The sequence below is a fragment of the Abramis brama genome (assembly GCF_963993115.1).
Source record: "Abramis brama genome assembly, chromosome: 14".
Taxonomy (NCBI): Eukaryota; Metazoa; Chordata; class Actinopteri; order Cypriniformes; family Leuciscidae; genus Abramis; species Abramis brama.
The window spans coordinates 2,578,477-2,606,380 of NC_139976.1; the positions used below are offsets into that span (position 1 = coordinate 2,578,477).

The 27,904-nt window shown below is 38.8% G+C and overlaps 1 protein-coding gene across 1 annotated transcript; it reads left to right on the plus strand.

Moving 5' to 3' along the window:
* Window positions 1–674: 674 nt before the first annotated feature.
* Window positions 675–27,904, plus strand: LOC311096401 (uncharacterized protein). The gene is made up of 15 exons (XM_084135526.1): window positions 675–1,173; window positions 1,354–1,415; window positions 1,496–1,522; window positions 15,379–15,780; window positions 15,934–16,323; window positions 16,399–16,470; window positions 17,029–17,421; window positions 17,572–17,955; window positions 18,036–18,119; window positions 19,897–20,081; window positions 22,806–22,945; window positions 23,684–23,929; window positions 26,624–26,786; window positions 27,346–27,448; window positions 27,550–27,904. Exons 2-15 carry the CDS (start codon window positions 1,367–1,369, stop codon window positions 27,651–27,653), a joined length of 2,742 nt encoding a protein of 913 aa, XP_083991652.1. The 5' UTR covers window positions 675–1,173; window positions 1,354–1,366; the 3' UTR covers window positions 27,654–27,904.

Sequence of the window (27,904 nt, forward strand, 5' to 3'; positions counted from 1 at the left end):
AAATCAAGAAAAAAGTATGTATGTATTAACATGCCTAAGACTTTTGCACAGTACTGTATATATATATATATATATATATATATATATATATATATATATATATATATTAATATATTAATGGTGGCTGCTGGTCTTTCAAAGAGGGGAAGCTCATTTTCGGTTGTTTAAATAATTTGTATAAATATAATAATATAATAAAGGTATAAATAATAATATAATAAAGTATAATGATACTTCTACTACTAATATTTTTTTGATTTTTTTTAATAATTACTTTTAATTATTACTACTAATAATATAAAAAATATAATAAGTAATAATATAATAAAGATATAAATGTATAATTGTGTGAAATGTATTATGAAAATTGGCAAGCAATTTCGACAAGCAAATACCAAGAAATAGTTGCAGCAGTTTGTCTTTCGACTACACTTGCAAAATCCGCGGTGGGACTGAGCTCGAATAGCTTCAGCATCAGTGACTTTTTATTGTATGAAATCGCTGTCAATCAAAAGGAGACGCAGCCTTTCGACAGACCCTCCAATCATCACGCAGAATCCAGGCCAGCCCACTCCTCCATTCCCCCTCAGAGACGCTGAGCGTCCGTGGGCGGAGCATAATCGCAGCATTTATCCAATGACCATCTAGTTTCGTAGCACTGAAAAAAACTGTTCAAAGAAGCCCCATTGAAGTCAATGGACGCTGGGCTTCAACAGGGAAATGCACTGTGACGCTACGGGAATGTACGAGAAGGAAATCGAGTCAGCCGACTTGCTATATGTAGCTGATTCTGATTTCTGAACGAACTCGTCTTTGAGATGAACGTTTTCTAACGCATTTTTAGTCAATAAAATGTTAAGACAATAGTACATATTTGACCATTAATTTTTTTACATTATAGGGGAAGCCGAGCTTCCCTTGCAGTCTTAAAGAAATCCCCACGGCCACTGATATATATATATAGCTAATTTGCTACAGTTTACACAAACTGAGAAAGTCAAATAGCATTCGCCTATATGCAAAGTTTGTTTATACATACATGTAATACATTCCAGTTCTACTGACAGTAAAGCTCCACCCAGTTGATAATTAAATAACTGTGAGAGCTACTGCTCAGCATTGTTTTGTGCTGCTGGAGAGAGAATCTCCAAATCTCCCTGAGTTTGACTGCAGGTAAAGTTATTTCTCTGCATTTTCTATTCATTTTATCAAATGACCCTGACTGCCATTGGCTTTGAATGCTCCAAATTGATATTAATTTTCATTTATTTTTTATTTATTTTTATTTTTATTTTTTTTTACAAATATGCACAATAAATAGAGTAAAAATAACAAAATGTTGTATGTGTGTAGGACGTTCGTCACAATGAGGTTTCTGATCTCACTGTGTGTTTCACTGCTGCTGCTGATTAATGGTGAGTGTTTTATAATCTGTCATGTAAAATGACTGAATATTTACTCAATAATAAATGATGCATATTGTGTATTTTGACAGGTGAAATAAGCACTGGACAAACAACAGGTAGAATCATTCTTTCACTTCATCTAATCTTTAATTTATCCTCTTTCCATCCTTTGTTTTCCATTAAAACTGTAGAAATTAAAGAAATGTTGTATGAATAATTCATGTCTGTCATTTTTGGATGTCATTCTGTAGGTAGCCTAAATTTTGAAATCATTAAATATTCTTAAAGTTCTGCATGTGCCGATTATCCCTTCTCACACTTTCTATGAGTGATGTCAGACATTACATTAATGCGCGTTCTCCCGTCTCAATGTTAAGTTCATTCTGAAATGTGACAGAAAATGATCTGTAAGTCAGTGAATGCTTGTCACTTTGACATGAAAAATATGTCTATACAAAGCTTGAAGTCTCCATTTTTAAATGATGTAAATCATATATATATATATATAAAAAAAATTCTTTAAGTAATCCGTATGAGGGACGGAGACAGTAATCATGCACACCAATGTTTAATTGGCTTGATTAAATAGTAGTACGAAGAAGACAGGCTCCCTGAGCGTGATCCCCATTCAGTCGACATCGACTACGTCTGACGTTCTCGACCGAAGGGGAACTGGAGTAGGCTACCTTAATTATCACAAAATTCATATACACAGATTCCACCACATTTCTCCCTAAAATGCTCACGTTCGATAGAAACTTGAAATGTCCTATTTTATTGCCACACTTACTCTTTAATAATGTATTAATGCATTTGGCATGACAGAAAAAATTGTGAAAAATATGAAATTCCCAATTATTATAATCTCTACGGTAATAGCAATTTAGATTTTGCCTCAGTTCTCAGCAGTCACTCATAATAACAAGTCGTCTCGTGACACATCAATGTTATTGTTATTTTAAATTAAATGAAACGAAATAATAATACAGAGATTAAAGTAAAGTTGTGGTAGAAATGACATCCATAGGGTATATTTCGGGGGCCGTAAAAGTAAATATATGTTCTGACTGCTGAAAAATCTAAGCAGTCTGTAGCCATGTATTTTTTATTTTTCATATATTATTTGTATTTTATTTTATTTGTTTTGTTTCGTGCATGTATAGGCTATATATTTAGTTTAAAACATTTGAACTCACTTGCACTCTCTCTCTCTCTCTATATATATATTTGCTTATCTAATAATAAGCGAGTATTAACATTAAAAATATCAGGGATTAAATAAACAACCCAATTTACTGGGTAAAATTACTGGGTAAAATTAGCACAGAGCATGTGTTCTGTCCTATATTCACCCAGCCCTTGGGCTAAAAACCCAAATTGGGTTGTTTTTTTAAGAGTGTGTTTAAATATTTCACATATGTATGTTGAATGTTTTACTCTTAAAACACATAAAATTTAAATTGTCATTTTATGTGCTTTCTTGTCAAGTTTCTATGATAGTTTTTACACCAGTGCATGGGACCAATTTTCATGATCTCGCCTAGGGCCCCACAACCCGACGGGCCGGCACTTCCTGATTGACTTGTTTTCTTTTGTTTTTGCAAATTAGGTAGGAGCATTATCAAAATCTGGTAGTTCCTCTTTAGATAACAACTTTTCATTTAAAGCAAGGCATTCTGCATATTTCCATCTACTCCAAAGCATTAAAGACCCCTTGTGGTGAAAACTAAGTTTGTTATGTTTTTATATGTCTTTGTGGTGTTTTTAATATGCTTTTCACGAGTTCCTTTGCCCATATAATCTTTAAGCTAATAGGGTTAAGCATATTTGGCTTGCTGTCCGCAATGGAGGGGCTCAAGGAAGCAGTTTCAACTCGAGCTTAGATACACCCCCCAGTGGGACTACTAATGCTTGGATGATTAAGTATGTATGGTAGCAAGATGCCTAAATTATGTTGGTGGAGTTGGGGAGGTGGAGGGATGCCAAAACAGCTGATGCCAGAGCAAGGTGAGCAGCTGCTTATATGCTCCGGCAGTTAATTGAAAGATTAGATGGGTTCATTCCTCCCGAAATTATGTTGTGAACTTCACTACTAAACCATGTGTAAATTCATAAGTCAACACCATTGCTGAGTATTTTCTTCTTGAAATTGCAGTGAAAAAAAGACAAATGACCTTGTAACCACGTGTAATCACGTCAACCTTTAGCATATCATTAACCATGACCATTCTGAAGCAGGAGAGTCTCAAGAGAAGCCAGGTTATCCCGGTATATTTTTCTGTTGATATGCAAATTGGGATATGTAAAAGGGGGACCTGATCTTGCAGCAGGATGGCGCTGGTTCTGACACACATTCTAATTTGGACCCATAGGACGTGTTCATTCAAACTCAACGTACACACCTCGCTACAATAAACTCACACCGCATACACACAAATACATATACATTCAAATATTTTGATCGGTTTGTTGATATGTTGATTGAGATGGAGATTAAATGTGATTGTTGGTATCGAGGGCTATTTATAGCGCTGTCACGTCTCCGCAGTAATGGCGCCACACAGAATGGAGGATACAATAGGTGTGGTGGACATCAGGGACGTGCGGTCAGGGTAGGCAGGGTAGGCAGTGCCTCACCAAAGGAAATGTTGACATTACATTTATTAATTCCAAGAACTTTATTAATTCACCACATTATTAATTGCATTTATTTTATTCCAAATATTAATTTTTGTAACAAAAATTTTCAGGAATACACATATAATATAGGCAAGGCAAGGCAAGGCAAGTTTATTTATATAGGCAAGGCAAGGCAAGTTTATTTATATAGCACATTTCATACACAATGGCAATTCAAAGTGCTTTACATAAAAGAAATTAAAATAATAAAAAGAAATAAGAATAATTAAAACAGTTAAGAAAAATAAAAAAAATAAAATACAGTACAGTACAAACAGTCGGACGAACATTGGCACAGTGCTCATTCAGTAAATGCATAGCTAAAAAGATGTGTTTTGAGTCTAGATTTGAATGTGACTACAGTAGGAGCACATCTGATCTCCTCTGGAAGCTGGTTCCAGCTGCGGCTGGCATAATAGCTAAAAGCAGACTCGCCATGCTTTGAGTGAACCCTTGGTATTTCTAGCTGATATGATCCTAATGATCTGAGTGATCTGTTGGGTTTATATTCAGTGAGCATATCTGCAATGTATTGAGGTCCTAGGCCATTGAATGATTTATATACCAGTAATAATACTTTAAAATCAATCCTAAATTTAACTGGGAGCCAGTGTAAAGACCTGAGGACTGGTGTGATATGTTCATATTTTCTGGCTCTGCTCAGAATCCTGGCGGCAGCGTTCTGTATGAGCTGCAACTGTCTTATGGTCTTTTTGGGAAGGCCAGTGAGGAGTCCATTACAATAATCCACCCTGCTGGTGATGAAAGCATGCACAAGTTTCTCTAAGTCTTGTCTGGAAACAAAGCATCTAATTCTTGCAATATTTTTCAGATGATAGTATGCTGATTTAGTTATTGCTTTGACATGACTACTGAAACTAAGGTCTGACTCTAGTGTCACACCAAGATTCCTGACTTGACTTTTAGTTGTTTGACCCCTAGAGTGAAGGTATGCATTCACCTTGAGAACTTCATCTTTGTTTCCAAATGCAATGACTTCAGTTTTGTCTATGTTTAACTGAAGAAAGTTTTGACACATCCAACTTTTGACTTCATCAATGCATTGGCACAGGGAGTCAATGGGGCTGTAATCGTTAGGCGATAGGGCTAAGTAGAGCTGTGTGTCGTCTGCATAGCTGTGGTAAGCAATTTGGTTCTTTCTCATTATTTGGCTCATTGGGAGCATATACAGGTTGAACAGGAGTGGCGCAAGAATTGAGCCTTGAGGGACTCCGCATGTCATGGATGTCCACTCAGACTTATGGTCTCCTATACTCACATAATAACCTCTCCCATCTAAGTATGACCTGAACCATTTTTGGACTATCCCAGAAAGCCCCACCCAGTTTTCCAGCCTGTCAAGAAGTATGTTATGATCGACAGTGTCAAATGCAGCACTGAGGTCGAGTAGCACCAGCACTGATAGTTTGCCTGAATCAGTATTTAAGCGAATATCGTTTATTATCTTTATGAGCGCTGTCTCTGTGCTGTGGTGCGGTCGGAAACCAGATTGAAAATTGTCAAAGGATCCATTCGAGCTTAAGAATTTGTTCAGCTGATTGAAGACAACTTTTTCAATGATCTTGCCTATGAAAGGAAGATTTGAGATCGGCCTATAGTTGCTTAATATGGTCTTATCCAGATTGCTCTTTTTCAGGAGGGGCTTGACAACTGCAGTTTTCAGGGAGTTTGGAAAACTCCCAGAGAGAAGTGAAGCATTTACCACTTCTAGAAGATCTGCTTCTAAACTGTTTAACACACTTTTGAAAAATGATGTGGGAAGTGTGTCAAGAGCACAGGTAGATGTTTTAAGGTGCTGTACGGTTTCTTCCAAAATTTTGCCATCAATTTCTTTGAAGTCAGACATAGTAACTACTTTCTCAGGTGGTTTGATGGTCTGTCTAACCCCAGGGCAACTCAAGGATGTGCTGATCACCTTTCTGATATTACTGATTTTCTCAGAGAAGTAAGAGGCAAACTCACTGCACTTGTTGTCTGAGAGCATTTCACTGGGAATCTGGCTTGGGGGGTTTGTCAGTCTCTCTACAGTAGCAAAAAGAGTGCGTGTTGTTTAAATTACTGTTTATAATATTTGAGAAGAAAGTCTGTCTAGCTTTGCCTAGTTCCATATTAAAAGCATGGATGCAGTCTTTGTAGATGTTATAATCAGGGATGTAGTGGAGGCTAAACGCACGTAAACGCCGTTTACGCACCTCCCAAAATTCGGAAATAGCGTTTGCCCGCCTCCAAAGTGCGTTTATCCACCTCTACATTGCGTTTATCCACCTCTAAATTTCACGTTATTTGAGCGGACTTTGTTTTTCCAGTGCGTTATCGCCGATCGGTACATGATTCGAGCATTTGAGCCGTTAACGACAGAGCAGAACGCGTAGCACAAACACGGAGCAGAGAGCACAGCGCGCCGACACACACACACACACACGGAACAAAGAGAACGGCGCACACACGTAGCAGAAAACACACGCTCGTGAAGTTACTAAACAAGCTGCGCGAGAATGAAACTTGATCGCAGCTGCAACAGGAAATCATTAAAACAATGCAAAAAAGGGATTTTTTTATTTCATTACAGGCAGCTGGTTTAATGTAGGGAGCATGTCAAAACCCAACTGTAAGAGATTCAGAGGGAGTCAAGCCTGCACCAGGTTTAAGACTTTTCCCTCTACAGGGAAACACTGATCCACATTTTTCTGATAGACCAAAAAATTAATCAATTAATCGAGGAAATATTCAACAGATTAATCGACTATGAAAATAAGCCCAAATCACTAATCTTTATGCACAAGTGCATTGCATTGGAAGCCCTGAATATAAGCCTCCCTCTCGATCTCTCATAAATATTTTTGATCTCTCTGTTTTGTCATTTAGTAAACTTTATAGATTTCAACCATATTATTCCTTTTTGAGTCTCTTTAACAAGAACTTAGATTAATGTATGAATTGAATAGTGATTGTGTGACCTATGATGAGGGAACAACCAGTGATACCCTTGGTAGTACCATCAAATGATAGCCTATAGCGATGTCATCAGGATACACGTCGTGGTCCACCAGAATTTATAGTTTACCCACCTCTTTTTTTACCACTACACCACTGGTTATAATGGACTACAAGTTTTGTCTTCCGCCACATGCGCTCTACTTTTCTGCATTGTCTTTTCATATTTTGCACTGCTGTTGAGTTTCTCCAAGGTGCTTTTTGTCTGCCACTCTTCTTCCTGACTTTAACAGGAGCAATATCATCAATTACAGTTTTAACTTTTGAGTTAAAGGAATCAAGGAGAAAATCAACAGAGTCTGCAGATATGCTTGGTGTTAAGGATATAGCCTTCATAAATAGTACACTAGTGTTCTCATTTAAGCATCTCTTCTTGACAGACACAGATCTAGCTTCAGTGGCAGGAGAGATCAATATGTCAAAGAAAATACAGAAATGATCAGACAGTGCTACATCCTTAATAACAATCGATGAAATGTTTAGACCCTTACTGATGAGTAAATCTAGAGTGTGTCCACGATTGTGTGTGGGTCCATGTACATGCTGAGTCAGATCAAAAGTTTTTAAAACAGTATTGATTTCTTTTGCCATATTGGTTTCTGCATTATCTATGTGGATGTTTAAATCTCCAGCAATGGCAAAACAGTCAAACTCTGAGGTAATTGTTGATAACAGTTCTGTAAAGTCCTCAGCAAAGGCTGGAGAGTATTTTGGAGGCCTGTAAATAATGATAAGTAAAATGCGTGGAGCACCTTTTAACACAATACCCAGATATTCAAAAGACAAGTAATTCCCAAATGATATTTGCTTACATTGATATATATCTTTAAAAAGAGCAGCTAGACCCCCACCTCTCTTAACAGCTCTGCAGACACTCATAAAAGTAAAGTTAGGAGGGGCTGCTTCATTGAGGATTGTTGCACTGCAGCTGTCTTCTAGCCAGGTTTCATTCAGAAGCATAAAATCCAGATTGTTTGTGGTTATTAAGTCGTTGACTAGAAGTGATTTATTTTTAAGTGAGCGGATGTTAAGGAGTGCTAACTTAACAGTCTTACTTTTTCCCACAGCAATATTAGTTTGACGTGTAAGAGGCACCAGATTAGTTAGGTTTGCTGTACGGCTATTGAAGGCCTTAGACTTTCTATCTTGTAATAGAACAGCAATAGAGGAAGATACAGGCACACTGGGTTCCCGTTTGTTCTGTAAACATTTGAGAAAGTTACTGTTATCAAAACGGGGACCCGACACATATCACTGAGAGCTGGTATCAGTTGTTTTTGGTTCACCTCGAGCAGATGGAGGAGGGTGTGGGCCCTGGCGTTGTGGCAGAGGCCGAAGAGCTCTCACAGGAGGAGGGGTAGGGCGAGCTGGGCCCGCAGGCTTGGGTGGTAATGGTGCCTGTCTTTTTTTGGTTGGTATCTGGGGGCTCGCAGCAAAAGAGTGGGATAGTCTGGTTCCAGCATGCACTAGTTCTTCCATTTTCTGTGAGAAGCACAGAAGTGGCGATGCTGATGCTGGGGAGAGGGAGAAAGTGTCTGGTGAAAGGGGCTGTTGCTCTGGTGTTATCGGAGGCTGTGATATGCTGTCCTGGCTTCCCTGGCTGTTTTCCAGGAAGTCGTCCTTGGGTGTTGAATCTTCAAGCAGTTCTGATATGTCTGTCTGTGGTGAGCTCTGTTGGCAGAGCTCAGCTGAGATTGTGTCCGTGAGCAGAGGTTGTTGTGGCGGAGTGGTGTTATCATGTCCATTTTGCTGCTGAAGTGAAGTCCTGTGGTCATTAATACTGTGTCCAGGTGTGTGTGTGCCGTTCAGATTGAGTGGATTGGCACACACTGCAGAAGGATGATTGAGGGAGAAGTAGATATTGTCCTTTAACACTCTTGAACCAAGTTTGTTTGGGTGATGGCCATCCCGATGAAAAAGTTATCTCTGACTCCAGAAAAGATTGAAATTGTCAATGAAGTTTACTCCTTTTATATTGCAGGTTTTTTGCAGCCATGTATTAAGCCCAAGCAACCGTGAAAACCTGTTTGTTCCTCTTGCTGGGAGAGGTCCACTGATGAATGTTTGAACTTTCAGTCTTTTAAGTGTTTCAAAAAGTTCATTGAAATCCTTCTTAAGGAGTTCTGACTGCTCTTTATGAATATCATTCTTCCCCACATGTATGATGAGTCGATTTGCAGCCTTATGTTTCATCAGAATGTTCTGAAGTTCCCTGTTTATATCAGAAGTTGTTGCTTGTGGAAGGCAGCATGCAGTTGTATCCCTGCTGCTAATGTTTCTGATTATGGAGTCCCCCACTATCAGAGTCCTGGGCTCGGCTGCGCTCTGAGCTGAGTGCCGCTGTCTGCTCGACCTTGAGCGCCAGTTAGCATCAGTGTTAGCTACTGGCCCATTCAGTCTGAGTTCGATCACATTCATCACGTTTGGGGATTCCTCATTTACATTCATTAGCACTTCAAATCTGTTCTCAAGATGTATAGGCGGTGGTAGAAGACCGGTGTTTGCAATCCTTGTCAGAGCTGTATCTGGGGTAGAGGATGCTACTGCGGCAATATGTGATGCTCGTGACAATCTGATGTCTCGAGTGCCTTTGGGTCTCCCTCCCTGTTTGTGCCATCGATTAGTAAGTCGATCGGCTTGTTTCTCTACCTGTCGAGGAGCACTAGTTTCATGGGACTCACCGGTATGCTGAGGGTGTCCATGATGAAGCTCTGTTGTGTGCTCCGTCTGGTTTGGTGGTCCCGTAAGTAACTTTGTTTCAAGAACTGCAATCCTTTGTAAAAGTCTGTGGCAGTTAGTGCAGCAAGTAGATTCCAGAAGAGGCATTTTCTCTTATCCTTGAGGCAGTTGTGTTTTCCTTTCCCGGAATGTAAGCTGGTCGGGTAAAAGAATTCTGCGTTTTTGTAGTAATCCAAACTTTGTCGTCTAAGCACTGTGCTGATTTGCTGAAGTTAAAATTAGGTGATAAAAGGAAATAAAATAAAGGAAATAAAATATAAAAAAAATAGGAGATAAAATGTAAAAGCGATAGAGCAAAGCGCGGAGCAGTAAGCAAGAGCGTCCGAACAGTAGCTGAGCAGGAAGTGCAAAATATACTCATTTTGCCATTGTTTGCTCCTAAAACCATTGTTTCATGCAGGAAATTCAAGGCCATGGCCATTGAGGCAGAGGTTAGCAGTGCCTCTTTGGTCCATAGAACGTAGTTTACGTAGGTTTGCGCATGCGCAGTCAGTTCTCATGCTGTCTTGAATTATCAACATTGAGGCAGAGACCGAGCTTGCTTCATGTCACGTGATCCACTCGCTCTCACTCAATCCGCACTTCCCGATCTAGCGGCGCCTAGCGTTGGCTGTCAACAGGCCCGGGGTGGGTAATCGGGAGAATTCCCGGTGGGCCGCTTCACTTTTGGGCCGGTCGAGGATTTTTGTTTTTTCACATTTGTCACGTTAGTTACATTAGGCTACACACGTTCCGCATTCTGACACCGCAGCGCGCAGCCTCTGCATAGGTTGTACCATGTGAGGGAGTTCTCCCCTCCCCTCCTATAGAGTTGGTTGGGTCCATAGCCCGTCTTTTCCAAAACGTTTTCTCAGGTAACTACCGCGGCACCGCCGGCGCCTACCGATAGCTGGGCCGGCCCGGTAGCTATGCGTCAGGGAGGATGGATGGGAGGAAGAGGCCAGGAGGTATGGAAGCTTGTTTCCGCCACAGAATAAAACATTTTAAAAGATAATTGTGACTTTTTATCTCACAATTGCGAGTTTACATCTCGCAATTCTGTCATTATTTCTCACAATTGCGTGAAATAAAGTCGCAATTGCGTGTTATAAAGTCAGAATTGCAAGATATAAAGTCAGAATTGTGTGAAATAAAGTCGCAATTGCTTCTTATAAAGTCTAAGTGAATTATTATTTAACCTTTTATTATTATTTAACATTATTTTTTGAACCATGGCATTAATACAAACTACACAATAGTGACTAGGCTGCTTGTCGGTTCGCTGACACCGCGCCGCCTCCCTCTCTTTCTGTGTCCCGCACAAAACATTTGTTTGTTGTATAATATATATCTATCATAAGATAGATGTGTCCATTAATTTGATTATTAGATTTGATTGTGCATTAGCCTCACATATGGCTTTGCTGTATGCAGGCAGCGATGTGATGATGCCTGATATGAACTTGGGTTGCTTCATTAACTGAATGAATATGAACATATGCCACATTGATAGGTCACAGCCTACCCATGACAAGATTTCACCGCACGTTACTGGTGGACATGGAGGTCTGACCCGAGCCCGACGGGTCCCGAAAAACTCACAGGTTTCGGGTTCATGTTTAATGAATAGCCTCGGGTTCGGGTCGGATTCGGGTTTGTAACCAAGAAAAATTATATAGGCTATAGGCTACATATAGTTTGCGTGCCGTGTGCTTGCCTTGTTGTGATCGTAAATATGAGCACTCAAGAGAGAAAGAACGTGCGCAGTTTCAGCGCCACCGTCCTCCTCTGATTGCTGTGTTGTGACCGAAATAGTGCGTGCGGGAGCACATGAGCAAAATCGTTTTGTAAAATGATAAATTAATCATTTTAATTTTATTATATATCATTTTACAAAACTGTTTTGCTCACAACACCGCAATCAAAGGAGGATGCGCTGAAACCATCAACTGTCGATGCTGTTCTCTTCCTTCATAGTTTTTATAGTTCCAGAGGAATTTGTGACTGTTTCACCTGTTCAACCATATCAAAGTTTCGTAATTAGTGTCACAATGTCTGGGTGATGTTCCCTGGGTAGCCACTAGAGGTCCTCTTCCCCCACGGTGTCATTCACTCATGAACTACAATCCCCATCACCCTTGTCGGACTCATCTTTGATTATTGCACTCAGCTGTTCCCACTCACCTTGTTAAGTGTCTGTCTATTTATACCCTGTCTGTTTTAGTCACTGGTGTGGAGTCCTTGTATTGTCACCCGCATCTCAGAGTCTGTCTTGGTTTGTTGGTTTGTTGGTTTGTTGGTTTGTTGGTTTGTTGGTTTGTTGGTTTGTTGGTTTGTTGGTTTGTTGGTTTGTTGGTTTGTTGGTTTGTTGGTTTGTTGGGGACTGATTTACATGGATTATTTGGATTATAGTTTGTGGATATGATTACGGATTACCCAAAATAAAGCTGCACTTGTAATTCACCCTTTCGTGTGCGCACCGTGACAAATTAGTAAGTCCATGCTTTGTCTCTTTTTTTCTCTTTTTTTCTTGTGTGCTGACTGCTGAGGGAAAAGTCGGACAAAATTTCTAACCGGCATGCACTGTTTCAAATCAGCCGCCGATCGGTCTGTTCAGCGACGCATCAAGTCGGACAAGCCTTATGTGTTCTGTGATGTGGGAAATGTTATAAGAATAGGGATATTTACGGTGGCCGAGAGAGCTCAACGCGCTGCAACTGAAGAAAACACATGCAAATAGAAAAACACCTGCAAATTAAGAAAACATCTTCATCTGTTTCACAACACGTGTGTGCTCCAAATACTCACAACACAACCAAATACAGAAACGCGCTGCAAAAGTTCACAACACAACCAAATACAGAAACGCGCTGCAAAAGTTCACAACACAACCAAATACAGAAACGCGCTGCAAATAGAACAGAACACAACGGAAATGTTTCCGGGGAACCCAATAAGTGACGGACCCGGCTAGGACGTGCTTACAGCTGTCTACTTTTATTATTTAATTTTTTTGCAAAACATACAGAGATGACACGTTTATGACATACAACTTTGTATACAATTGCAGTATCTTATAAAGTATTTGACATATCGGCACAAAAATTGGTAAGGATCATCATTACCCTGGCCTGAAGGTACCTGAGAACTTTGAACACAGCGCCACCTAGTGTTCCAGAGGTATAAGGTGTTTTGCAAATATGCTTTTAACTTTTGAAAACATAGGTTAAAATTTCATTTCTTTATGTCATTACGTTCCTTGGATTATGCAGATTCTGACAATATCTCATTTGTCATTTTCCAACAATGTGACTGTCCGCCATATTGAAGCAAATGGTAAACAGTTTTTTCGCTACTCCTCCTTCAAATCTTGCTCAATTTTGCCCAAAGTTTGCTCATATGATCTTTGGACCAAGCCGCACAGAAATGACTTAATAGATTTTTGATATCCGCTACCGTTCCCAAGATATTCGTCTCCAAAGTTGACCTAGCCTGTGTTTGTTGCCTTATGCTAGTTAGCTTAGCATAATAATTGGTTAGCATGCTAACCAGATGCCATTCTTTCTAATGCGGCTCTTCAGATATCAGGATAACCATAAGCTACATTAGCATTAAGCTAGCTTAGCATGCTAATCTCGTTAACATGATTTTGTGTGCTCATTCATACACTGAAGCCTCTCCTCAGCAGCTGTGTAATTCACGTCCTCTGAGTGGCGCAAGTTGCTAAACCACATGTCACGAGTCCCGAACCATTCCGGTTGTGGGTTCGAATCCTGTGTGGGACAACTTTAAAATTGTGTATAAAGTTGTCATTTAAATTCCTTCCGGCTCTGCACTTCTGTTGGTGCTTAAATGCTCGCTGTGCTTCATGTACATTTACATGTATATTCAATTTGTGCTGTTTTTGTTCTTCGGTTGGTTGCTCGAATCCATGTGCAGTGCTTTATTAAACACAGCAGTACAAACAAAGTGATATTCAGGGCAAGTATTGTAGTCAACAAACAGGTGCAGAGTTGATATAATTTAGAAGCAGTCCTAATAGCAAACTAGTCCAAATCCGTAATCCAAGAATCGTGGTCATAAACAGGCAATATCACAAAACCAAACAGGGTAAAGCAAACACTCGAAAGAGACAGGGTAAACTGGCAATACTTCGCAACATGATGTACAAACAACATGGCTTATAACAGATAGGAACAGGGAGTGATGTGGCAGTATTCAGTATTCAGGAGATGGCTCCCTCTGGCAGTTGAAGGAATGAATGGCAGATGCAGATGTTACAAATGCGCACCTCTATATAAATAAAACATCATATTGCACCATAGAGCATTTGCGTTGGGCCATCATTTTTATTTTTTCCATCTTGGACCATACCACGTCCAGGAAGTGGGCCGTCAAAACCCACTTCCCTACAGGGTACATTTAGCAATATAGCGGGTCAATTATGTATATGATGTACATTACAATGTTATAATGAACTATATGCCTTTCTGCACCAATGCTATAATTTTCTATATGTCATAATCATTTGTTAACAAACAAATATTTGTTTCTTAAAAGAGCTCATTGTTTCTGCCTTAAATTATTACAATCACAGTAATACAGTAATACAAAAATAATACAGAGCGATACTCTTCCACTTCAGTCAGTTTCTGGTTCAAAGTATATGGCTGAATTAAACCAGTATTTCCACTTGCCCTTGTGCAGCATTTACTCAAAGACAATAGATATAGAAAGGGATTTTACCTAAGTAAAGTTGACCGAATGAATCTCTGAGCTGGTGTGAGTTAGTGGAGGTGGGACTAATTTGCATATTCATTGATCTGTGTATACTAAATGAAGCAAGGGTGTAGCTGAAATTGGTGATCTATTGACTGTGAAATTGGTGATCCATTGATAATGTCTTTATGTACTCACCATGTGCATGCATAAACTCTCGATTGCCAATAAGAGGTTGGAATTAACTCTTTGTAGAAGTTTTGGGACTGACAAAGTTTGGGTTAATTAACCAAGAGTTCAGGATGTATGTGACGGTAAGTTAACCTTACTCTCTGGAATACCCTCTGGTGTATATGCAGGTAGATAATGAAATGGTAATGATGAACAGGTAAAATAGGCGGAGTGACAGGTGGGATGATCCATGATTGACAGCAGAACAGTAACACCAGACTTCACCTGCTGGTCAGAGCAGGAACAGCAAAACCTAAAAACCATCTAAAGAGAGATGATAGTAGATGGGATGGCTAAAATCACGTTTTCCAGCAAACACACAATAACTGTCAAAAGAATTCCTTATTTTCACTTTATCATAAGCTTTTACTTTTAAGGTGTATTCAAAGACACTTCAGAGATTTTAGTATTTTTAGAAAACAAATACTTTCTCTACAAAAAAAATAAAAAAAATAATTAAAAATGCTACTATAACAAATCTAATGTAGATATACTGTACAAACCAGCAAGAGTAAGGAAAATACTGAGGAGGAAGAAAATCACTTTTTAAGTGCAGAGAATGAGTACGAATCATCACATGTCTGTTATTTGTTTGTCTTAATTCTCTCAGAACCTACAACTTCCATCTCTGATCCATGCTATGATTATAACACTCTTGATGAATCCTGGAGAGACATACGGCAAAAGCGATATCAGTACTATGGACATGATGACACTCTTGTTGAATGGAGTGGCTGGTATCGGCTGTATCTGAATGGAGAAAGTGCCCAGATGTCTGAGTGGTGTGTGAGTGATGTGGGATGTGGTGGAGAAACTGCACTGTCTCTCAGCGGTTCTCATCCAACACTTGAGGATGGAGTGGTGACCCGCGAAGTCGTGGGAACTAATTGGAACGGTGATTGTGGCAGCTACAGATCTAATTCCATACGAGTCAAAGCCTGTCCAGGAGATTATTACATCTATGAATTTGTCAAACCCATCATATCAGCTCCAGGGCCCATGTACTGTGCAGGTACAATTTTAAAAACTAAATTAACTGCTTGTCCTATACAAGGTATCAGGGATGCTGGAGCCTATCCCAGTGTCTCTGTAGTGATGGCTAAAAATAAATTGTCAGCATTTTAACATTATTTTACAAAGATACTGTAACTTTTGTCCATGACAGTTGCTTTCCAAAGCATCAGCAGTGATCCCTGCTACAACTATGAGACTCTGGATCGTCCCTGGAGAGCCAACAATGAAAGTGGAGATAACATTTGTGATGAACGTTTCTCCTGGAATGGCTGGTACCGGCTTTTCTACTATGGAATGGACATCCGGATGTCAGAGACATGTGTTAGTTCATTCACCTGTAACACAGAAGTCAATCTGTGGCTCAGTGATCCTCACCCTCAGATAGAGGATGGAGTGGTGACCAGGGAGGTCTGTGGTAGTTATCATTTGGGAGGCTGCTGTGATTACAAGACAAAACCCATCAGAGTTAAAGCATGTCAAGACAATTACTATGTCTATGAACTTGTGAATCCACAATTTGGGTGTTCGGGATACTGCACAGGTAGTGTGATTTTCCCAGAGACCTTAAAACTTTTCAAAACGATTTCATTCATGTTTTGAATTTCCTTCTTTACAGATGTCAGCACTATTTCACAGGTGTTTTTCTCTACAAGTCAAAATATAATCTCTGGATCCAACATGACATTGAGTAAGTTGTATATAGTATATACAATTTAATATATTATATATGACTGCCCTGACACTATTGGGTGAGAACTGACTGAGCTGGACAATGACATCACTGTTTTCTGCAGAACTGCTTTAGATTAAAGGAATAAACGTAATAATTTATGATCTTTGCAATGGATCTGAATCGACACTGAACTGACTTCAGATTAACAATGTCATTATTTTTTTAGAGCTGCTTTACATCTGAAATGAATGTCTGAAATAATTTTCCTGCTTTGAAAAACTGTATTGCATAAAGCGCAATATAAATAAAGGTGACTTGACTTGACTTAACTTAATATAAATTAATACAATATTAAAGATATCCATAATTTTCATTTTTTTGTAATGATTCTGCTCTAAAAGATTCTGCTCTTTTATGCATGAACTTGTACCATGTATCATACTACACAGTCATGTCATGTAAAGTACAATACGCTATGATACATTAGCTAAAATACATTATGATTATTACTATATTTGACTAGATCAAATTAGGCCTCACAAAGTTCCTTGTTTTGATCTCTCACTAACACAGATTATGACCCATGCAATAACCACAGCATACTCGACAACTACTGGAGAGGCACAATTATTTACTGGTATACAAATGAATATGTAAATAGACATGATGACACTCTTGTAGAATGGGATGGCTGGTATCGACTCTTCATTAATGGATCAAGTGCTCAGATGCCTGAGTGGTGTATGTCTTACATGTCATGTGGAGGTTATAGTTCTCTGTATCTTGGTGGCTCTCATCCACGGCTAGAAGATGGAGTTGTTACTCGTGAAATTTACGGCTCCCGTAATGATCAGTGCAGTCGCTACAGATCCGACCCGATCCAAGTCAAAGCTTGTCCTGGAAATTATTATGTCTACAAATTTACCAGACCAACTCTTTCAATCCCAGCTCCTGTATATTGTGCAGGTATATTCATCTGTTTATTTTACATGTTTATCATGAATTGTATTGTATATTTTCACATGATTACCTGTGCAGACCTGTTAAAGTTTATCTTCTACTTGGATGCATTTAATCTTCAGTATACAATGCTCTCTTTCTAATTTTTCATTATAGTACCTTTCACCACCCCAAGTGTCGACCCCTGCTACAACTATACCAGTCTGGATGAGCCCTGGAGAGCCACTGACCATCATAACTTAGGCATGTGTGATTATAATGTGGACTGGAATGGCTGGTACAGGCTGTTCAACAATGGTCAAAATGCTCAGATGCCAGAATCATGTGTTAATCAGTACACGTGTGGCACTAGTGAACCACTGTGGCTCAACGGCTCTCACCCACAGCTGGAAGATGGAGTGGTCACCCGTCAGGTCTGTGTCTCCTCATGGAATGGCTGCTGTACTTACAAATCCCACGCTATAAGAGTCAAAGCCTGTCCAGGAAATTACTATGTGTATGAGTTTGTCAAGCCAATATTTTGCGGAGCTTACTGTGTTGGTAGGAAAGCATTTACTCATGTATTTCAGTCATTTATTTAGAAAATGATTGCTGTTGATATAAAATGTTCCTAATAACAGAATACACAAACCAGTCCATCCCATCGGCGTCTACAACAACAGAGACAATCTCAACCACAGAATCCATTACTCTACCAACCACTGGTAAAGTATTGTCTTGACTCCTTTATAACCCTCCTTTTGTTGACCCATTACACAAGGGTATAGAAAAAAACTTTAAGGGCCCATATTATGCTATTTTAAACGTTCCTAAGTTTGTTTTGGAGGTCTCCTATAATAGGTTTACATGCTTTGGTAATGTACAGTAACAGTTTGTAACATCTGTCAGAGGGTTTGAAGTCTGCCCAGATGAAAACAGAAAAACAGGAGGCAAACCAACTGGTAGTCCCATGTCTTTATAGATGGTTCGCACAAGAAGCACACTCTTCACATACATGTAAAAGATCGAGTATAAACAGGAAAAAGAGAGCACTCTGATAAAAGCGACAAATCAAAGTGGAAATGAACACATTAGTATAATGTAACAGCAGTCAGCGGTAGAGCGGCCATCTCTCTCTTCACTGAAGCATTCTCTCTACCTGTGCGTGCATGCTTACATAAGAACAGCGTGCATACATACAGTCTCAGATGCTACTGGGACATGACTCAGTGTGTCTTTGTGTTAAATTTCATCTATCTGTGCTTCTCTTAGATGCGAGAGATTGCTATTCTGAGCTCTTATTTAAAAGGACCATCAGCCCTGTTCTGTCAACACTGCATTGGCTCCCTATTAAACATCGTATACATTTTTAAATATTGCTGATTACTTACAAAGCACTAAATGGTTTAGCTCCGCAGTACTTGAGTGAGCTCTTAACGCATTATAGTCCTTCATGTCTATTGCGATCTCAAAATTACGGCCAGTTAATAATACCTAGAATATCAAAATCAACTGCTGGCGGTAGATCCTTCTCCTATTTAGCACCAAAACTTTGGAACAGTCTTCCTACCATTGTCCGGGAAGCAGACACACTCTGTCAGTTCAAAGCTAGACTAAAAACACATCTCTTTGACCTAGCATACACATAACACATTATAGACTTCTATAATTCAATGTTAGGCTGCATAGATCAGGTCAGCCGGAACCGGGAACACTTCCCATAAATCCTGATGTACTTGTTACATCATAAGAAGAATGGCATCTACGCAAATTTAGTGTTTTTGTTTATCCCGAGGTTTTCCCGCAGCCTGCCGGATCCAGGCTGTATCCAGATCTGATGAAGGACCTGCGCCTTGACCTGATGTCATAGCGGGGTGCTAAAGTGCCAACTAGTTTCTCCTTATGGAGGATCCCTTTACCACTCTACAGATAAAGCGTTGTCGGGAAGATTCGGTTCGCGTATCTACCCCGAAGTGATAAAATTCTGTATCAAAATGTTAAGGCCAGACAAGTAGTTTTTTAAGGCTTGGTTTGTAGGGAATTACAAACCTGCGCACATATATTCAAACGCGCATACCAATAGACTGAACTCGTAATACGCATGTGCACGCCATCAGCGTCCTCACAGGTTTTGCATTTAAAGTCTGTGTAGAGTTTCCTGTTAAAACGGTGTTGTGTTAGCGGCCCCTAAGTTAATAACTAATGATCGTTGCGACCGAAGTGAATAAATCAAATTAACTTTAGCTGGAAGATAACTTTATTCAAGAACTGCTATAAAGCCAAAACAATCTCTGTTACTTTAAACTATCCTTGTATCTCTGTAAAGCCACTTTAGAACAATCTACATTGTTAAAAGCGCTACATAAATGAAGATGACTTGACTTGACTTAACACACACCACAACCACATTCTGACTCTTTTGGTTGGTTTCATTCCACATCAAAATGTGAAATATATATATTTTTCAGTCAATAATTATCTTTATTTGTATTTCTCTCTCAGATTTCTCAGAAATATGTGAAAGCAGCTCTGGCTCCATATCTGTGTCTCGCTGTAAGCTTTTTGAGGCTGGTTTTCCAGCTGATGTCTTACACCTCAATGATCCCAGCTGCAAAGGAACGGTCCGGAATGGCAGAGTGGAATTCCTCTTTGATAATGATGAACACATCTGTGGTACAAATCTTGTGGTAGGTTTAACTATGTATGTTCTATTCAAATACAGTGCTGGTCAGAATATATTTACCCCCTTGGTAAATATGATCAAAGATGGCTGTAAAAAATTAACCTACATTGTTAATCCTTTTGATATTTTCTAAAAAAAAAAGAAAAGAAGCAAAAATCTAACATTTCATTGAAGTAAAATAATTGAAAGTGGGGGTAAAATCACATTATGAAATAAGTGTTTTTCTCCAAAACACGTTGGGAACAATTATTTGCCCTCTTTTATTAAATACTTTTTGCAACCTCCTTTTTCCAAGATAACAGCTCTGAGTATTCTCCTATAATGCCCGAGTTTGGAGAACACCCGACAAGAGATCAGAGACCATTCCTCCAAATAGAATCTCTCCAGATCCTTCAGATTCCCAGATCCATGTTGACGCTTCTTCTCTTCAGTTCAGCCCACTCATTTTCTATAGGGTTCAAGTCAGGGACCTTTTGCCCACCAATGACTGTTTAAAAACATTCCAAGGACCACCTTTCCAAATATGATAGTATGAATACAGAATAACAGAAAATTAAAAAAGTACAATGATATACTCTGCTGTTAATCTGTTATGCCACTGTAGCAGACTAAGTCAAGTCAACTATTTAGATGAAAACTGTCCTTGTATAAAAAAGACTCGGCAGGCTTACTCGGTAACCATTCCTGTAACAGTAACAGGCTAACATACCTGTAACAACAGGTCAGACACACAAGAGGGGAACATTCACTCTATTCATTAGCAGAAATGTTCAACAAAGTTCATTCACCCCAATTTACATACTGTAAGTACAATTTATCAAATACTGTACTATTAGTGATATTAACATGACTGTTTAAAAGAATATTCTTTTGTCTTCCCAACACAGCCCGGGTGTTTTGAGTTCAAATGTCTCTGCAGCTTTGATGGTTTTAGCACGTCATTTGACAACATTTCTCCACATTCAACACATTGTGCCTTCGGCTTAAGGGGGTCGCACACCAGATGAGAGTCTTTAAAATTCAAACACATTATTTTCTATGAGTGTACACACACTCATAGAAGTGTGTCTGTCCGCGGTGCCCAGCTACAGCTCAGGACCCTGTTCAAAATTCTGCCGCGCCACAGAGCGCCATTTACATAGTTTATATTAAATTTACATTATATTTGTCTCAAATCGTCGTTAATGTATATACTGACTTCACCCTGTGCTGCAATATACATTTAGTTTTACATTCACTTACAGAAATCATAATGAGCTGATGAGTTGAATCAGGTATGTTTGATTAGGGAGACAAAGAAAACTTGCAGTGTTGGGGGTCCTTCAGGACAGGTTTGGGAACCACTGTACTAGAGGACACAGGGAAAATACACAGTTTGTTAGGATTGCGTTGCCTTCAACATGTGACACATGATTTATGAGTGTTAGTAATAGTAGGGATTTGGAAGCACGTAGTGAAGAAAGGTCACAAAAACAAACAGAAGTTGTATATAAGAGGACGGAAAAAAGAGCAATACTTAAGTGCCTTGTCGGTGTCCTTGCTTGGTGGACTCGCACAGGTAGACTTGCTGGTCTTTACACACTTCGGTCTTCACACAAGGGCTGCCACATCCGCTGCCATGGCATACTAATCAATTATATACTTGCCTGATATGTCATTATTGAATTCAGCTGGTCACACCTTAGTATTAAACAGAACAAAACTGAAAATGCACGCAACGTGGCACGATAACATATGTTGGGGTGCCAATCGAGGAAATGACTTCTCAAAGATCTCAGATGCCAGAAAGATTTAGACTTTATTTCACAAGCAAAGTCTGAACGCCCTTCTGCAACACATTCTCACCCCAAAGCGTCACTTTCAACCATGCTTCAATATCCGACGCACAAAGCACCCTTTAGCGTCCATATGTGACGCTTCGGTTATGGGTAGGTTTAGGCGTCATGTAACTGACGCTTTCGAAAGTTCGTCAATATCCGACGCACAAAGCACCCTTAGCGTCAATATGAGACGCTTCGGTTATGGGTAGGTTTAGGTATGTGGTAGGGTTATGCGTCTCATATGGACGCTAAAGGGTGCTTTGTGCGTCGGATATTGACGAATGTCAGAAAGTGACGAAAAAGTGACGCTTTGGGTATGAGAACGGGCTGCCTTCTGCAGAAAGACGCTCCCGTTCTGTGGCAAGCTTCCTACATATATACCTGAATCCTTACCCCAAAGATGGTAATACATGAGGGTAATACATTCTATAGGTATTTTGATAAATAGTTTTGTACCATGTGACATTACTGAAATAGAATTCTCTGCTGCATCAACACAGCTCTCAGGTTCCAAAGTCAATTCAAAAGTCACCCCCAGACAGAAAGGAAATAATAGTGTACAAAAAATTGTTAAATTACTAATTTTCTAAATAATAAAATCTTCAACACATACATGACTTCAGCACGCGAATTCACCAAGGTAAACACAGTAAACAAAACAGTGTTTCCTAACAACGACAACTGCAATAAAATCAAATGAGAAAAGAAACAAATACACACTGGATGCTGTCCACTTCTTTTGCTTGACTGCTTCTGTGCCCACATTCTCCATCATTAATGTCACCTACCATTATTTTTACTTGGCTGATGCAACTTTTTGTAGTTTCTAATGTTGCTTTAATACATTTTTCAAATACCTTGAATTTAATCTAGGCTAAATAACAAAATGTTATATTTATTGTCCACAGGCTAACGGCACCCACTTCATCTATGATAACTTTATTCTGAGGACACAGAGATCAGAGAAAATCCTGAAGCTTTCTTTCAGCTGTGTTTATCCTCAAACATCAACACTTTCATTGAATGTGGAAATCAACCCACTGGAGAGGTGCGAGTCAATTTTAAATTCAGACTTCTTTATCAGCCTTATTTATTAAAGCAGTAGTTTAACTAAAATATGGATATTTTCTCACCTTAATGTCTTTATTTGTTTTGTAGAAGAATAAAACATTGTAAAGCAATTAGTCCTCATGGGAGACTTTTAAGCTTCAAAAAAGATGCAAGGATGTACTGTTTTACAAGTCATCTGAACTATGCCATAGCTTTGTGTAAGGAGCTTAAGAATCAGATTAGACAGACTCATTAACGAATCATTCAGTTGTTTTTTTTTAAGAACCAGATTCCTTGAAATGATCTGACTCAAAAGAAATCACATACAATTCGGACATCACTACTTCTCTCATCAACTCTTATGAAACTACCAAAGAGATCTAGTGCGTATGTCAAAATTTTCATTAAGTAATGACTTTGGGTCTGTTCCTTAAACAAAACAATCGTATGACTTCAGAACATTTATGAGTATGGATTATTTTAATGATTAATGATAATGCATCTTTTTTTAACCTTGAAAAATGTCCCCTTTTGTATTTCATGGAAGAAAGAATGTTATAGTTTGCAATGGCATGCATGTGAGTAAAGGAAGATAGAATTAAAATTTTTGGACTAACTAATCCTTTAAGCATAAAAACAAATCTATAAAAAACAAGTAGCATGGCTACAAATATATATGGTATTCTCTTAAAACAGTTTTTTACCCATATATATATATTTTTTTCTATTTCAACAGCATTGTGCACAAGACTCTTCCCGCTGGTGAAGGCAGATATCGGGTCCGGATGATTCCATATCAGGATGATGAGTTTACCCGGCCCTTCACTGGTCGTGTGGATGCAGAGCTCGACCAGGAGATGCATGTGGAAGTTCGTGTTGAGGGGGTCGACAGCCGCCAGTTTGCCCTGGTGATGGACACGTGTTGGGCTACACCTGTGAATGATCCTGATTACAGCCTCCGCTGGGATCTCATCCTTTCAGAGTAAAGCAGGGATTTTTTAGGATTGCCTGAGATACATTATCTCTCAGGATTTTAAGACTAAAGCAAAGGATTCAACTCTATTATATTATATTATATTATACAGCGGAAAGAAAGAAAAGAATTTGATTTTTTGATGTAAACTTGCATATTACATACTGCTGTAATATGTCATGCTGCGCCGCGTTATCGACCAGGCAGAACAATCCTTCCATCCACCATAGATAATTTCTCAAATTGCTTATCTAATCTGTCTCAGCTGCTGCCTGAACCCAAACAAACAGATGAACTAGAAGAACTAACTAGCACTATGAGCACCATTCTCTCTAGAACATTGGATGTTGTTGCACCCATTAAATTAAAAAAGGTCAGAGAGAAAATTAAAGCACCATGGTACAACAATACTACGCATGTTCTAAAGAGAGAAACCCGTAATTTAGAGCGTAAATGGAAACAAACTAATTTAGAGGTCTTTAGAAACGCGTGGAAAGACAGTATGTCACGTTATAAAAAGGCCCTAAAAGCGGCCAGGGCTGAGCACCTCCGCAAACTAATAGAAAATAACCAAAACAATCCTAGGTTTTTATTTAACACCGTGGCTAGACTAACAAATAAACAGACGTCACCCGAACAAAATATCCCGTTACAGTTTAGTAGTAATGATTTCATTAACTTCTTCACTGAGAAAATAGAAAACATCAGAACCACAATTGTAAACGTTCAGTCCTCAATCGCACCTTATAATTCAACCTCAATTATCACCCCGCAAGAACAATTACAGTGCTTTACAACTATAGAACAAAAAGAGTTAAATAAACTTATCACTTCATCTAAAACAACAACATGTTTATTAGATCCTATACCAACTAAACTACTGAAAGAAGTGTTACCTGTAGTGGAAGAGCCTCTCCTCAATATTATTAACTCATCTTTATCTTTAGGTCATGTTCCAAGAACATTTAAACTGGCAGTTATAAAACCTCTCATTAAGAAACCACAATTAGATCATAATAATCTAGCAAATTATAGACCCATTTCAAATCTTCCATTTATGTCTAAAATACTAGAAAAAGTTGTGTCCGCTCAACTGGGCTCTTTCTTGCAAGAAAATGATATCTATGAAAAGTTTCAGTCAGGATTCAGGCCGCATCATAGCACTGAAACTGCGGTCGTTAAAATTACAAATGATTTACTTTAAGCTTCTGACCAAGGCTGTATCTCAATACTAGTTTTACTTGATCTAAGTGCTGCGTTCGATACTATATATCACACAATACTCTTAGATCGACTACAAAATTATACTGGTGTTCAAGGACAAGCATTAAGCTGGTTTAGATCATACTTATCTGACCGCTACCATTTTGTCTATTTAAATGGAGAAAAATCGATCATAACTCCAGTAAACTATGGAGTGCCGCAGGGATCTGTGTTAGGCCCTCTATTATTCTCAATATATATGCTGCCACTTGGAAATATTATAAGGAAACATGGAATTAGTTTCCATTGTTATGCTGATGACACTCAAATATATATTTCATCACGGCCGGATGAAAACGCTAAATTATCCAAATTGACAGAGTGTGTTAAAGATATAAAAGATTGGATGACGCGTAATTTTCTTTTATTAAGACAGAGGTAATACTTATCGGTTCAAAAAACCGCCCACAGAACCTCTCACAATACAACTTTGACATTGTAGGATGTCCTGTTACTTTATCCTCTACAGTAAAAGACCTGTGTGTTATACTCGATTGTAACCTGTCTTTTGAAAATCATATTTCGTATGTTACAAAAACAGCCTTTTTCCACCTTAGAAACATTGCTAAGCTACGTAATATGCTATCAGTTTCTGATGCAGAAAAGTTAATTCATGCATTCATGACCTCGAGACTAGATTACTGTAATGCTTCATTAGCTGGTTGTCCTGCATCCTCAATAAACAAGCTACAGTTAGTCCAAAATGCAGCTGCTAGAGTTCTTACTAGATCAAGAAAATATGATCATATAACACCGATTTTATCATCACTACATTGGCTACCTATAAAGTTCCGTATTAATTATAAGTTATTGCTACTGACTTATAAAGCCCTAAACGGCTTAGCTCCAGTCTATTTAACGGATCTTCTATCGCCCTATAATCCATCGCGCGCTTTAAGATCAATAAATTCGAGGCTTTTGGTCATACCTAGGATATCCAGATCCACCAAAGGAGGGAGAGCATTTTCACATTTGGCTCCGAAACTCTGGAATAGTCTTCCTGATACTGTTCGTTGCTCGGACTCGCTCTCCCAGTTTAAAACTAGATTAAAGACGCATCTTTTCGGCCAGGCATTCATATAATATCGTTAATCTTGCAGTTCAAACTACAATCCGGCCTCTAGTTCATAAACGCCAGAGGAGAACTGGCCCCGACTGAGCCTGGGTTCTCCCAAGGTTTTTTTTTTCTCCATTAGGTCACTTGATGGAGTTTTTTCGGTTCCTTGCCACTGTTGCCTTTGGCTTGCTCAGTTGGGGATATTTTGGGGATATTTAATTTTATTCTATCAATCAATAAATTCCACTAGAAACAAACCTTGTTGTATTATTTTATTTTAATTTAATACTGTGAAGCTGCTTTGATACAATCTGTATTGTGAAAAGCGCTATACAAATATACTTGATTTGATTTGATTTGATTGTCATTATTGATATTCTCAGGTGTCCCAATCCAAATGACGACACAGTGGATCTGCTGCAGAACGGCGTCTCGACATCCAGCCGTTTCACCTTTGGGATGAATATCTACACTGCAAACTCCATCAGTCTTTACCTGCACTGTGCTGTTCACCTTTGCCTTCTGTCAAGCAATCGCTGCTCAACAGTGAGTTTACAAAACCTTGCATAATGATAATGAGTAATTGATTATAAATGTAATTTAAATTCACTTTAAATATTTAAAAATGACTGTTAAATTCTATTTTGGAACGTCAAATGCTCTATATTAGAAGATCAAATGCTTCAGTGTCGGATCTCATTAAATGCGTCTATAGCACGCATTGTGTTTATCGTGCAATTTATACGCGAGGATTAGTTTTTAGGTGCATGTGATATGCACTGTAAACCCCTTTACAGTATAGGGTACGTGCGTATTATACGTTTGGGTAGGATTAGTGGTGTGGGGTATGTGGGTATTACACGCAATAAAGTGCGTATCATATGCATGCGAAAACTGTCTATCATATGCACGTAAAAACTAATTTTTGCGTAAAAATTGCACGATAAACACAATGCGTGCTATAGATATGCATTTCATGAGATCAGGCTGGTATGTAAGGCTGCTTGTTTTTTCTGCCCTCTGCTTGAGACTTTCCTTTATTTCATGTTTGTTCAGTGATATTTAACAGAGATTCACAGCTGGATTTTGCTCTTTTCTCTATTAGGACTGTGACTCTGGACACCAGCGGAGAGAGGGCAGGTCTCTGGACTTCCATGACAGTGCTTCCATATCCATGGGTCCTCTGGTGTTGTCTGAAGGGAACACAGGTGAACATTTCATTTACTTTAATCATTTGTAATAAAGGTTTCTGATGATTTCTGCCATGAATGCATTATATATCACTGCATTGTGTATTCCCTGTTCACAGATAAGTGGGTCCCAGAACAAGTGAAGGTATCTGAGGCTTCTTGTCTGTGTGGTTCTCTGATGCTGATACTTGTTCCTCTGATGAGTGTCCTGACACACTTTTAGTTTAGTACCACAACATTTTACATGCATTACATGCAATGTCTAATGCTATTTTAATGAATGTAACATTGATGTTATACTGGTTTTGGGTTTCAATTTTTTTTCTTATCTCATGTAGTCTTTGTCTAGAATAAAAATTAATCATTATTTAATTATTTACATGAATTGTTATATACTACATCTTTTACTACGGTAACAAAGACAATCAGATTCATGTTTATTCAAAAGCATTAAAGGGATCATTTCTTTTTTCC